Source organism: Platichthys flesus, chromosome 23 (assembly GCF_949316205.1).
Source record: "Platichthys flesus chromosome 23, fPlaFle2.1, whole genome shotgun sequence".
Lineage (NCBI taxonomy): Eukaryota > Metazoa > Chordata > Actinopteri > Pleuronectiformes > Pleuronectidae > Platichthys > Platichthys flesus.
The window spans coordinates 1,437,350-1,452,250 of record NC_084967.1 but is presented as its reverse complement, the minus strand read 5'-3'; the positions used below and the strand labels follow the sequence as shown (position 1 = coordinate 1,452,250).

The window sequence follows — 14,901 nt, the reverse complement described above, 5'->3', positions numbered from 1 at the left end:
TCAACCCCTCTCCAATCCCTTCTCACATTGAAATCTGACTACAGAACATGTTCCTGCAACTACTTAACCTCCCAAATGTCCTCACTAATCTACCAACCATGAACTAAAAACTGCCCTCAAGCTGTAGTTGGAGACCATGAATCTTTTTTATGTGGTATTTTATGAGTCCTCTTTATTAAATCAAAACTTTCTGGCCAGTCTTTGCATCTGATGAGATGATGGCTTGAGTGACAGTTAAGCCCTTTTCAGACATGACGGCCCTTCTCACCAAAGCCCTCTTGACATGTTAGTCAGTGTCTACATGTATGGCACGGCTATTTAATCCTAAAATGTTTGTATTATTTTCGTCTCCATCATTATTGCGTCTGCTGCATGTTAGAAAGTCATCAACATGCCCCCTCACTCAAGGTGAATCCTCCAAAGGATCTCCTGCTGTGTCTCCACGTCCGCCCATTCCGACGTTCTGTAGAGTTTTTACAAGGGGAGCTGGCAGGAGAAACTCCACAGAAACTCTGGAGGCTCCCCCTAAAGCCTGAAACATGCTTCTGCAACTGCGTCTGCGTCTTTTCACGCCGCTGTGGTGCAAGACTCGTTTTCATTCATGCTTCCCCAACCGTTGCGCGTCTTACAAAGCAATTCCGCGCCAGAACACTAGGCGGAGTATGCTTTTTGTCGAGACGACCTTAGAGACGCCTTCTTTCTTCTTCGTCGATTGTTTATTTACATAGCCACTGCGGCTCCTCGTAGCCTTTTTCTGGCGGACAAATCCGCCAGTCAGTGACAGGTTATACAAGTGATCATACTATCGGATATCTTCTGCCAAGTGCTCTTCTATTTGGTCCATATTCTTTCTTCTAAATCTTCCGTGATTTCTGCCGGTATTATGGGGCATGAAACCGGAAATGCAGCTCCAGAAGGGACGTAGAGCAGACCAATCACAGCCTTGCGGGCTGAGTGAGCTTGCGGAGCTTTGCCGTAAATTTTAGAAAAGGGGGTCGACACCCGTCAGCACGTAAGGAGGGATACATAAGCACGTAAGGGACCCGGAAGGGCTCTTGCGCTTATGGGCCCGTGAAAACGCAGAAGCATGTTTCAGGCTTTAGACATTTGCCACTTCACATACAGCATGAAAAACCTCCAGACATTGTCTGAAGTTCAGCGCATGTCTGAAAGGAGCTTTACAGAAGTTGGGCAGGACTTAACAGTTGATGAAATCCTCCTCCTCCTGGAAGACCGTTTGACCTCTGGGTGTGTGTGTGTGTGTGCATCTGTGGGGGCCTTAATGGAGTGTGTCTGTAAGTGTGTGTGTGTGTGTGTGGAGCTGTGAGCTATTCCTCTGGGATGGACTTAGCAGCGTGTGTATGCTTTGTCTAGCCTCATTAGGTGGCGTGTGTGTGTCTTGTATAATTGTAGGGTGTGTGTGTCTATGTGTGGGGTGGGGGTTGGTATGTGTTTTGTTTGGGTGGTGGGGGGGATTTCTAGCCGGCTCGGCTTAAGTGTGACCTGCTGCGATTGGACAAGAAGAAAAACAGTGATCAGTATTTGAGCAAACTCGTCTGCTGTCATCCGCAACAGGAGTGGGCCCTTTTTGAAGGAGCCACGCTTCTGAGCACCGGGGCTGTAATTAGCTCTCACAAGAGCTTTGCTGCAAAAAAGTGGAATTTTTGAGGATTAAACCCTCAGTGCTTGTGAAGGATGTTGCTGAAAGGTGGTTTAGTAATACATTTACAATGTATAAACGATGATATGAGCTTGATGCAGCTGAAATCCTATGGAGGAGGTGGGAGACACTGCTCAGAACAATCATCGGCAAAACACCCGATGAGGGATTTTTATAAACCTAAAGCTCTTAGTGTATCAGTTCTGGATATGCTACAGCAGAGGCTATGGATATTAAATGTTATATATAGCGTTTAATATTCCACAACAGGAACAACAAACACCCCTCAACCAGTAAGAGTGTATATTTGGGGAGAGCACAAAGAACATATAGTGTAGTATAGCAGAATACTGTGTATTTATTTAACTGCCTGTATCCCATAGTTTGCATCTGTGCATATAAACCCCATCCATCTATCTATTTAATCAACCAGAGGATTTATGGCAACTCTATGAAACAACCTCTTTCAAGGGTTGAAATGATGCGACATTGGTTGCACTTAAAAAACAGAACAAAAAGACTTTGAACATTTCTTGACATTTTAAATTTGTTCAATAGTATTTGTCTATGAACTGCTAACCCTTAGCATCAACAATGTCAATACAATGTATTTTCACATTTGGAAAGGAGGGCTGCTCTCGTTCAAAAGGAATCTGCACGTTTTTTGAATAAATAAATGTAAGAAAATTGAACGTGTAATTCAGGGCAGATAAATAACTAATATTTTTCTCAATAAGATATTTTTAATGTCTCATACATAAATCCAAAGGGACAACAACGTGGGAGTAAAGAAGCTCCATGTGAACACATCATGGAAGAAATATGTTCTGTATATGCTACTCAAAGAAGAAGAAAAATAAGCATCCATGCATAAACAAATACATTTACCCAGACCAACTGTACATACATGTACTCTACACATATATGTTATACATTATGCAGAACCCTCTATGCTTTCCATACTACCCCCTCATTTGTGTTTAATTATACTGCACATTATTTGATTTACTTGAGCATGTTATCAAAAACGTTAAGAGCATTTTATTACTCATATTACCTAATTAGGGGCTTAGTTTGTGGAGTGTAACTATTGACTATTGTTAGAAACTCACAACTGAGCCTTAAAGCAACTGCTTCATAACAGTGAACTTTTATGTGAGGACAATTTGGTCACTCACTCAAACGGACGTCTGCCAAAAAAACAAAGTACCCCCATCTCCTCCTCCTCCCCCCACATTTGACAGAAAATCATTGCTTGTGTCTTTATCCTCCACTCGCGCACCCGTCTCCTCGAGGCGCGCGCGAGGATTTCCTGGTGCGCGCGCTTTGGCACGGCGCCGCGCACTCCAGCGCCTGTGTGTAGTAACCCAGAGCAGCAGAGCTCTCAGATAGACATGGCGGCGGATCCTAAGCCGGACTGGCTCTCCTGCCTTCCCTCGTCTTGGAGTTATGGGGTGACTCGGGATGGACGCATATTCTTCATCAAGTAAATATCACGCGGACACACGGATTTACGGATACGCACTGCTTTATCTCGCCGACGTTTGTCCTTTTTCGGCTGCTCTTGTTCACCTTTTCCTCCCGTTTTTCTTCCACTAACAGCGAAGAAGCGAAGAGCACGACCTGGCTGCATCCTGTTACTGGAGAAGCTGTGATCACGGGGCACAGGAAAACTCCAGGTAAAAATGATCCGTCGGGTTGTTTGAGTTTTCTTACCTTCGTTCCTCCTGCGAAAAAACACGCGCGCACACGCACGCATGCGGCGTCAGGGGAAGGTTATCCGTGCGTAATGGTCGAGGAGAAAAAAGAAGAGGGGGGCGACAAGTTGCGGAGCCGTGCAAGACGCGGAGGGGAGAAATCTTCTCTCTGCAGCAAAGCAACAGCCTCCGCTCCCCTCTCCGCTCCGGCAGACCATTACGCACGGCGTCACCTCCACCGCCCCCACCCCCTCCCCGGCTCGCTCCACCTGGACACTTCGCCACACACTTTTTAAAAGTTCCGTCACGTAGACGTGACGTGACGTCCTGGAGCCGATTCCCTGCAGCGGCATTTGACATGTTTTCCCCACTGAAACCAGTACGTGCCGCAGACTCGGGTCCCTCCACGCACGTACTGGCGCCGCTGCTGCTTAAAAAGAACAATGCAGCAAAAGTGGTGCGAGGCAAAAATGTGTATAAAAATGCACATCTGCATTGAGGAGCATCGGCTGGCGGCATGTTGTTATGCAGCTGAGCGATGTGTGTGCAAACAGCTGGAGGCTGAGGCGGCGCACGATTGAGTAACCCTGCGATAGCTGCTCTTCAAACTGGGGAGGGGGGCCCTTAAATGTGTAAAAGGGCACAAGCCAAATGAGCTATTCGTGGTCCAGACACTGCATTGCTGTGCAGGTGTGTGTGTGTGTGTGTGTGTGTGTGTGTGTGTGTGTGTGTGTGTGTGTGTGTGTGTGTGTGTGTGTGCGTGTGCGTGTGTGCGCGTTTGTGTGCGTTATCTTCAAATCTCTCCGCACAGATGCTTACATTTCTGTGCCTTGTGTTTTTCTTCCCCTCCCCGTCTTCAGATTTACCAACAGGATGGGAGGAAGGATACACATTCGAGGGGGCTCGCTGCTTCATCAAGTGAGTTGGAATGTTTGGAGTGAAAAAAAACAACCTAGCATAGATGGAGATTGATAGATGCAGAGAGAGAGAGGGAGAGATAGGCGGTGTGAGAGGCTGAGGGGCTGCTTTGTTTGGACGGCATAGAGATTTCCCTCTGCGCTCATCAACGCCCACCTCTCTGCATCTCTGCCCTGCTGGAGGAGCAGAGAGGCAATTCACAAATACATCTGGTTGCCTCTCCTGTAACACACACAGACCCAGGCACACACACCACACACACACAAAAGTGGTGGGATTTAATAGCTCCCTGGTCCTTTTTATGCTGCTCTTGCCCTTCACCTCTCTCTCTTTCTCCAAGTCTCTTCACACACACTCACACACACACACACACACACACACACACACACACACATACAGTCCAATGATGGAGGGATTTACTGAGAAACAAGTCTGCTGTCAGTGGGACGCAAGTTTGACAACCAACTGTGACTCAGAAGCCGCTCTCCTGCGCTGAACAGGCTCTACTTGTTAGTGTGCTGCATGTGTGCACATGCAAGTCTCTTTGTATGTGTCTGTGTGTTCGTGCGTGTTCTTGTGCGTGTGTGTGTGTCCAAATCTACTCCATGTACATTTAAACACATGTGTGTTTTGTGAGCCTGTTTGACGACAGAATGGCCCCGCAGCTCTCAGCCTCTCACACACCCATAGCTGCAGCGCAGACACACTCCTTGAGATTGGGAGCAGGCACTTTCATTTGTTCTCCCTACTTTCCCACCTAGTTTTCCTGCTGTTGCTCACACTGTCTGTGGCCATTTTGAGAGCAGCAGCTGACACATATGTTGAGCTAATATAGCCCCTCTATAAATAGCCCAGAACCGCTGCTCATTGGTATGTATGAATGCACACAGAATGTGCCCGTGGACCCTCAGCGTGCATGGATGCGTGCACACGACATGTAATATACAAGCGCTGTTAAATGCTTGCATTCAAACACAGACGGCCTCTGGCAGGCAGTTGTGACAAGTGGGCAGCTGTAAATGCAGGTGTGAAGGCAGCCAAAATGCATCAAGTACAAGTTTACAAGTTGTGATGCAGGGAGACATGAGATCATGTTGAGCAGTGTTAGAACCCCCCCAACCTTTGACCTTCTGTGTGTTGTGTAGAGCCTTTCGCGCCCAAATCCCCATAAAGTGTTGTGCAACCGGCAGAGGGTCATGACAGACCCAGAGAAAGTTACTGTGCTGGAATAATACTGGCCCCAGGTTTTGTGTGTTGTTATTTCGTGGTAATTTGATTAAACATAATTTTATTGATAAATATGTAGATTACAAAAGCCCTGCAAGGCAAAAATAAATCTTTGCCAAGATTATTATTTATTTTTTTATCTGCTACATCCCCCAGGTCCAAAAGACATTTTCTGTCGACCAAAGGAGTCGGACACGCACCACTGTTCTAGTCTAAATAGGACTAAAAGAATCCATGTTTTCTTCAAGGTGATTTTTTAATGTCTCTATGCACTCTTAATATAAGTCAGGTATATTGTGAGTTAGGAAGTTATGTAACGTCACTGTCATGTCAGTAAAGCTTCACGAAGTCAGGTGAGGCAGGATAGAGAGCGACAAACTGAGCAGGACACATACAGGACTCTCATCCAGGAGACTGGGGGTTATGGGCCGTGCTTTATTTTTGGACTCATTATTTCTTTCTGGCTGTCAACCAGAAAACCTTTCTGCCAGGTCCCGAATCTCCCATGGATGTTTAGGTTGGGTTGAGATCTGGTGACTGTGAAGGCCATAGTACATGAGTCACATCATTCTCAAATCTTTCCCCTCCTTTGCTCAGTGAGCCCTCTTGCCCTGTGGACGGGGGCACTGTTACTTCATCAGGATGCTAACCTTTCATTATGTCAAATGGGATCACTCAGAAGAACTTTGTATTGATTTGCAGTGAGTGTTCCAAGTGGAGCCAAACCATGGCAGCAAAAAAATGCGCCTGCACAACAGAGCAATTGGTTCCCTCACTGCAGGTCAAAGCATTCAGACCTGGACTGTTTTCTGCCACAAATACACCTGCCCACTTGTAAAGAATATGGAGATGGTTGACTTTTCTGACCACATCACTTTTTAAAAACATGTCTGTGGACCAGTGGCTCCATAACACCCTTCTATATGCAAGTGTGAATGGACTCCTGATACAGTCTCATCACGTCCTGCACTGACATTCTCAGTCGACCACAGTTTCTAACCCGGTTGTATGATGTCTTTTCCCTAGATCTAAATTCAGATGTGACTTTAGTCCCTGTTCCTACTGAAACAGCCATTTGAGCGTCTTTTTTAACTGAAACTGCCGCCATCCACGCCCCAACAATGAACCCTCTTCCAAAGCCACTTAGATCTTTTCTGGTCGTCTTAATATATATTCTGAACCAACCTGGCCTGCTCAGCATCTTTGTATATATGCCACAGAGCATGATGGGATGTTAACTGCTTAATTGCACCCTGCAGTGCACCTGAGTGGGAGCATCTGCATTCATTATGTGCCTCCACTCATTTATTCAGGTCTCTTTTTTAATTAGTCATCTCTCTTTCAAGCTCATTACTGTCGGATCCCTTGTTTTGTGTTTTACTGGATTATCCACCACTTTATATCAGTGCCATCTTACCGGCAGGATGGCTATGTAAGACGACAGATAATGCACTCAGGTTTTTTTGGTTAACCATTCTAGTTTATGAGAATGAAGTGGACCTACCACTATAACAAGCGGAGCTGGATTTGCGAGCTGATTCGCTGAACATTATTGAGTCAAAAATGGGTGGCATCAAAATCATGGCCCTAGTATATTGCACTCTTCGATTGTTTCTTTATCTCTATTATGCATTTTCTAATGTTAGATTTTAGAATTCATACCTTTTGTGGGGGATTTGATAATCTGTTGTAGCAGGTACACTCAGTCTTAATCCAGCACTCCGTTGCATCATAATCGGCGGGAAGAACTTCTCCCCTGTCTGCAGGAGTGAGTGTGTGTGTCTGCCCGTCTCTGTCGCCTTCACACAAATTATCACATGTACAGTATATAGTTATTAGTCGATGGTGTCGGATCATTAATCTGGACCGTTCACTTCAACCCTAATGACCTGGCTGTGCGTGTCACGTTACGTCTTATCTTGTGTGTGACTTTTGTATGTGTCTCATAAACTCTTGTGTGAATCAAACAAACACAAAGTCAACTTCAGAACTGTTCAGGTCCTAATAACCTCTGAAAACTGATTACTATCGATGGTGTTTATTGTAAACGTGTAAAGTGAGCACAGGTCAGAAGGGTACAGGGATACAGGATTCAAAATGTGTGACAGCACTGATCCTGAAGCAGCGGTCGAAAACATTTTGCAGAGGCAGGCCTGTCCGGTTTAGTATTTAGATTTGGATCTGGCTTGTATTTATTTTTTCCCGGGACTAACAGGAATCAACAAAACTCAACAACGTACATTTGCTCTTTGCTTTGCTTTGATATCTTGTATTTTGCCCAAGGACTCTTCAGCATGGAGCTGGATATCACACTACCAACCTTCTGGATAGTGGATGACCTGTTCTGTCTCTTGATCCACAGCCATATCCGGTGTGAAAGCCCATGCATTTAGTCACAGTGACAATATGCATTGATAGAGGTCATAAGACCTTAAAAAGCCACTGCTATTTTTCTGGAATTGGCTGACTCAGACTGAACACCCGAACACTCAATCTTACAATGAGTAGTCTTATACTAGACAAGTGGGCCTAGTGTCATTTTGACTGAACAGCACTTGCAACATCACCACTTCTTCAAATCCTTCAAATTCCTCTCAAATTCCTGATCGGTCACATTTCTGTCAACCTATTATTGAACGTCGAGCACCAGTGCTCCCTCTACATTGACGGTGTTAAAGGGCACTGCTTCCCTTGAATTCCCTTTGACCCACGGTCAATCCCCAGATTCGGCCGTTCAGTCTCGGGTAACAACTTCCTCTGCCTTTGTTTAATTTTCAAGTTTGGAATCTGTTTATCCTCAGAAGCATTGTATTGCCCATTAGGAGTCCTCCAAAAAAACGATTTGCCAACATTTTTGGTTTCTGTAAAAATGCTGGCGCTGGGGTAATCTGACTCTTCAGCAGAACATATTAGAAGAACTTGGTTTGAAACCGCACTGATTTAACAACAAACACTGATGCAATCCGGTTCCAGTGGAATAAGAGGAAGAGATATTACTGGCCTTGTGTTTCTGCCTTGTGACCACGGTGTCTTCAGTCCAAACCACTGCTGGTTCAGGGGAACCATGGATGACTGGCTGTGTTTGCTTGTTGCATGTCTCTCATTTAGATTCGGCTCAGAGTTCAGAGCGGCTGCAAGTGTCTTCCAACTAATGATCAGAACACGTTTCTTGTCTGCCAAGATTTGGAAATCCTGACAAGGTGTTTAGCTCCACACAGCTGAATAATTGTCCCTGCGCTCACTCATGACATGTCAGTGGAGTTCTGAAACAGCAGCGCTTCATGTGTCATGACAGAATGTTTGTTCACTTCCACTCAGGTAAGCAAAACAAAGAAACTCAGTGAAAACCTGTTTACAGCATGCTACCTTTGGGAACTCGCTTCAAGTTTACTTTGCATTGCTGGAGTGATGAAGAGAGTCACAGCTATGACTTAGTGTAACAGGCTGTGACACTTGTCACGCATGACTAGCACCTACAGAAACCAGTTCATTTTATAAAAAACAACGAGCACAAAAGTATAATTCATCCAGAGGATTCACGGGAATCATAAACCAGAAAGACAGCAAATAATTGGTGACTCACGAATTTCGAAGCAGTTGTGAAATCTGATTGTCCCAGATTGTTTCTATAGTTTTAGTAAGGGTCCACTGTTCAATAGTCCAAAGATTTTTTTTATAAACGCCTTCCAAGTTGTGAACATTGTTGTGTGAACTAGGTATGTTATATAATTCTGGCTGTCGGAACTTTAGTTTTACTTGTTTATGTTTGTGTGCCGTGGAACAATCGGTGGCATAAATGTTATGTTGACCGATTCCAAACTAACTTGGTCATGTATGTAGTAAAGTTTCGGTTGTAGACTTCCTGGCCGTATCCTTCAAATAATGGACAAGTGCCTTTGGAGTAATCTGGTTGTATTTCTCGTGAGAGTAAGCTTTTTTGCACATTCCTCTTCCACCAGAACTGTCGGGAGATCCTTCCTGCTCAGTGGGAGCAATGCTGCCCTCCTCACAAGTCTCAGATCCCACGAGAAATCTCTCTGCTGCTTCACTCTTGACATGTCTCTCTTCCTCCCGGTCTCACCCTTTTTTCTTTCCCCTGCTGTGTTTGTCTGTCTTGCTCGGTCTCTCTTCCTCGACTGGATCTGTTTGATGTTTGCTCCCTGAATCACTGAGCACTCCCTAAAGCCTCTACCAACTCCTCACATCTGTGTATATGTGGGTGGGTGTGTGGGTGTGTGTGTAGGCATAGGCTTGTGGCAATAAGTATGTGTTTGTATGTACAGTGATCAACCACAGCATTATAATAAGTGACGTTGTGGCTGATTGATGTTTGACCCAAAAGTTACTGACCAGGAAATCAGTTGACAACAAGGCAGAACGTACAGGTTCTGATGTTATAGGATACGTTTCTGTAGTGGATAAGACCTAATAGCATTGTTGGTATCATCAACAGGGCTTTTCCTCAGGGGAGCGTGAATGTGGTTGGAAAATCTAAGCATAGATCATGGTCAGTTTTAAATGGGACCACTGTACACAACTTGTAACATACAAATACAAAAAGCATTCTCCACTGACATTGTATATGCTCTATAATTATAACAGAGTTAATAACACAATAACAATGGCACTTTGCGTCTGTCTCTTGTCTTTTTCTGTCAACAAAGAAGTAAAGCAAGAGACAGGGAGACAGCCACCTGCACTCACACACCCTGGCAGGTCCTTGTGGGTTTGGTGTTCAAGCTAACAACCAACACTGTTAAGTTTTCTGATGAATTCAGCCAACAAAACAGTTTAAAATTCCATCTATCGCCTCCTCCCTCTCACCATCAGACATGTTTGCAATGAAAAGCCTGTCAGCTGCTTCTGTCCCTCTCTGTGGTTACCGAGCAGTCGTCCTGCTTGTCCTTCCCCCTTTGCTATATATCACCATCAATAACCTCCATCAGGTTGGGCTCATCATGCATGGATAAAGTCTTCTCCATCTCGGCTCTTATAAATCAGATATAACCCCCATAACCACCAAGCCCAGAGACACATAGCCCTGCAGCCACCTAGAGATGTGGGAATTAAAAAACCTTGGGCTAGAAATACACCAGATGAAGACGGGGGGAAATGTGTGAGTCAGTGTGTGTGTGTTACAGTGTGTGTCCTGGAATAATAACTGATATGGCATCAAAAGCAGCTTCATAGCTTGGGAATCAAGGCAAACCAATTTAGTATTTTCAGGATGTCAGTAGTGGAGCAGAGTGACAGTCGGGCCTTAGAATGGACCTGTAGGATAGTACTATACGATCGGATATCTGTAAAAAGAGGGTCAATCTATGTTTCAGAACTATGCAACTAAATTCACTGGAGAGAGCTAAAATCAAAAGGTAAGCAGTTTGGAGGTACTACTTGTTTACCAATGTTCTACAACTAATGCCTAAGAGATACTGGGTGTGTTGCGTGTGCGAACTTCTCGGTTTTCATTTTGACATTAACAAGTCAGAGCAGCCATACTGCATGTGTGAGAGACATTATGCCTGGTTTGAGGTTGCTGCGCGTCACATGGACGTTTGTCAGTGAAAAAAATAGGACAAGGGCAAGATCAAGATCTCTTGATAGTTGTACTGACACCTTTTTACAGCGAACACCCTTCACTCTTGTCTCAATGTTTGGAGTGAAGGTGCCCCACCCCACCCTACCCCTCCTACTCATTATTGAATCACTGGTACAAGATCAATGTTCTCTATTGGCTGATCCCCAAATCCGAGGCATCAGTATCAGCATATAAAATAGAGAGGAGAATCAGACTAGGAACAGTTCTGTAACACCAGGATTCATCTCGGACTAGTTAAATGAAAACAATAGGAGAGATAATTATGGATGTTAAGATGGTATTAATGATAAGAGCAACAATTCATATAATTTAAATGTAATAGATGTGGAACTATTCGCCTTTTTTTAAACATTAACAGGTGATGACTTTTGCACATCCGTGTCATTACAATACTCTTAGCAGCAATAAGCGGCTGACAGAGGGGATCAGAGGGATTTAGGGCCTACACCAGCTCCCACTACGCTCACCACCTCTCCAGAGCTGCATCAGCAATTGTTATACTTGACCCTGACATCGGCTCTTGATGCTCTGCGGCTCTGTCAGTCTGTGACATAATCAGGTTCATAACATGTTGTCTGATATCTGCAGAGGTATATGTCCTCAACACGTCTGTGTTGTGCGATTGTAACGCTGCAGCAGCAGGCAGACTTAAGTTGCTTGTAGGAGTGTCCACAGAATTCAGAATGTCAGTTTTAACCCCAATGCATTTCTCATAGCAACGTACCCAATGTTCTACAGTGCCCAGTGTGCATTGTGTCCACTCCTAGACAAATGCTGCATTTGTGGCATATCTGAGAAATCGAGGGCTCCGGGGGTTCTTTTTCCATCTTCTCAAAAGTGGGGGAAAAGGATGGTGTGTCCCAAGGTGCAAACAAAGGAAATGATCAACCGAAGTAAAAATTTGAAAACAAAATGAATTGAAAATAAGAAAAAGAAATCGGGACAGGGTCGGGTAGAGTGTTTTGTGTATGTGTGCATCTTTGTAAGCGTGTGTGTGACAGAACCGCTCTGTCACATTGAGGTTGTGTTTATCGGTGTATTGACTGACGTTGAAGTTAAGAAAGAGCCAAAGTTCTCACTGGTGGATAGTTGGTCAGAACTTAATGGCCCATGTTGTTGCATTTCATCATGCTCTTGTGGTGAAGACATTGGTTTCCTTGTTCTTCTCTGGGATTCTGCCTCAGTGTCTCATGGTTGGAAGTTTGTTTTTAGATTCTAGTGGAGAAAGAGTGAGAGTTTTACATATGTATAATATGTGTAAAGACAATATAACTTAAATGATGAGAATGAAGGGGGTCAGAAGCGCACCCTCCCTGGTTTGGTGTCCGACTTTAACTGACTGAGATATGCAGCTGACCTTTGACTTTTGTAATGAGACAGTTAACAGACGGGACCTGGTTAGTGGAGTTGTCATTTGGCCTCAAGCACATGGAGGCGAAGGAGGAAGAGGAGAGGTTCTCAAAGTCTTGCTGGGCTGCGGAGCCTCGTGATACTTAAACTCTGTTCTAACACACAGACGGATGAATAAGAAATGAACAGGAAAGGACGGGGGAGTGAAATGAAAGAGAATCACAGAGAGTAACCTGAAACTGACACCGAGAGTAGGGGAGGGCTAGTGGTCATGTCAGGCCACCATGGCTGTCTCAGCCTATTTCTCTGTGATTTTCTCTTTGAGTAAATGTCTCTTTTACTCTCGTGTGTGTGTAGGAACGCCACAAAATAAACAGTTAGGGTAACATGAATGTTGCATGCTGCTCCTCACCCACTAAAAAATACAGCGTCATGCAGCCGTTGCAGAAGCAGCTGATTCTGACTCCTTGTGAAGGATTCTGCAACTCTCAGCAAAACAACAAGTGTGTTTGGAAGTGTGTTGGTGTGTGTGAATATGTGACTCAAAGAAAGTACTTCCGAGAATTTATTTATCAGGAAGTGGAGTGTATTTTTATTACACAAATATGCAACATCGTTGTCTTCCGTTGTATATAAGTGCTAAATGAAGTTTAAACTGTAAGCAGAATTACTTGTTACAAGGCCTAGGCCTCTAGTTGAGGTTCTATCAATTTGTTTGTGTCTCCTGAAGTCATGATAAATGATGTCCAGCATCAACTGGGTCCGAAGATTAGAAATTTGAAAAGGAAAGAACAATCTAGGGCTGTGGAGTTAGAAGGAAGTAAGCTTACTAGATCTCTTTACCCATGCCCATCTCTCCTTGAGCCTATGTCCACACCAATACCATTTAGTTTGATGGGGTCATGACTTGACGCCCTTTTTCCACTGGTCAAAAAAAACACTGACACACTAACAGCAGGCTTTTGTCTACAATGGGAATTGATTCAAATAGCTTCCACTCCCATGTTAAATGAACCAGTAGACACCGGGGTGACACAGGGTGCGTTCGGAAAGTCCAAATAATCTCCTTTCCCAACCACTATTCCCTAACCCCGATGGAATATGTCACAGGGTCAAGGAAGGATGTGAAGTAGAAGCTGTAAGGAGCTAGGAAAGAAGAACCCCAAGTTGTGTAGCCCAACTTACACAACTTTATTTATAACAGAAGATATGCACAGACAGGACGGTACTCTGTGCTGTAGGCCGTGCGCTGTCAGTTCTAATAAAATTTCCTGTCCAAACTAGAATGAGAAAATATGTCTTCAGTTTAAAAAGAGAAAACATTTAATCATCACTTACTCACAGGAAGTAACAACAAAACAGATTTGATTAAAAATGAAAATAAAACAAACAGGACTGAAATGTGGAAATTATGTAATAATCTAATGATATGTGAAGAGAACCTTATATAAGTGTGGGGCAATTATTTTGTTGTGTATGTATATTATATACTATAACCCAAGAATAGTCTTAAGTAATATATGGTGTTAAAACAACAACACTCCTAAGGTTTGTGTGTGTTAACCTGTATCACATGCAACTTGACAACGGGACTTGAGAATCAACATCTGCATTTTTTTGCATGCGTGCACAAGCACATGCACGACTACATGTCTCTCGGCTCGGCAGGTTTTTGTACAATTTATAAGGGAAGCATTCAGGGACACATCCATTAGCAAACATGGACAGAATTATGAAAGTTATGGGTTTGTTTGGTCTGAGTAAGCAGTATTCTTTCTTTACTTGCTGTCTGCAGAGAACACAGAATATGGCCTCACTAAGCCAGACTCCATTTAACAGATTAAATGTTTTAAAGCTTTTTGATTCTTTGACTGCCTGGCTCATCTCAGATTTAATGAGAAAGACATTGGTTGATATTTACACACACTGGAGCTATAAATTTATCGACACTAAAAAAGCTCTATTAAGGTGATATTAGATCATTAGTGGGAATATGGTGAATCTTAGTGCCGGCATCCTCTTTGGTGAAATAAATTTTACATCAATTTGTAAGGTACTTGGAAATGAATATCAATTGACCACATTTAAATGTTCCTGGTCATTTTATCTCTATCAGTTTTTCAGTGTTCGATGTTGACTCAGTCCAACTCACTAGAGAAGCAGGATTTAATGGCTGGCATCATGACCTTCTCCTCAGTCGTTCTCACGACTAGCTTTGTACTTACAGATCTGTCCCTGGGTGTCCTATTTCTTTAGTGTTCGGTTGTTGTGCTGTGGATATAGTGCTATTCAAATGAGTGACGGTATAATTCCCATCAGCCGTTGAAGGGGACATTACTCCCTCACTTCTTCAGTTTTCCACTTGCATTCTGAGTGCTGAAGTCTCTACAAAACAGTAAAAACTAAGGACTGAGCAAATCTGTTCTGATTGTAATTTTTTTAACATTTAG

General features: G+C 43.8%; 1 protein-coding gene across 6 annotated transcripts in view; it reads left to right on the top strand.

Moving 5' to 3' along the window:
• The first annotated feature begins 2,416 nt into the window (after window positions 1–2,416).
• Window positions 2,417–14,901, top strand: part of LOC133948743 (pleckstrin homology domain-containing family A member 5-like) — a 197,891-nt gene continuing 185,406 nt past the window's right edge. For all 6 annotated transcript variants that reach the window (XM_062382716.1, XM_062382713.1, XM_062382714.1 and 3 more), the window contains exons 1-3: window positions 2,417–3,146; window positions 3,263–3,339; window positions 4,218–4,275. In XM_062382716.1, the coding sequence (XP_062238700.1) occupies window positions 3,055–3,146; window positions 3,263–3,339; window positions 4,218–4,275 (227 nt within the window). In that variant the 5' untranslated portion in view covers window positions 2,417–3,054. The remainder of the gene's footprint in view (window positions 3,147–3,262; window positions 3,340–4,217; window positions 4,276–14,901) is intronic.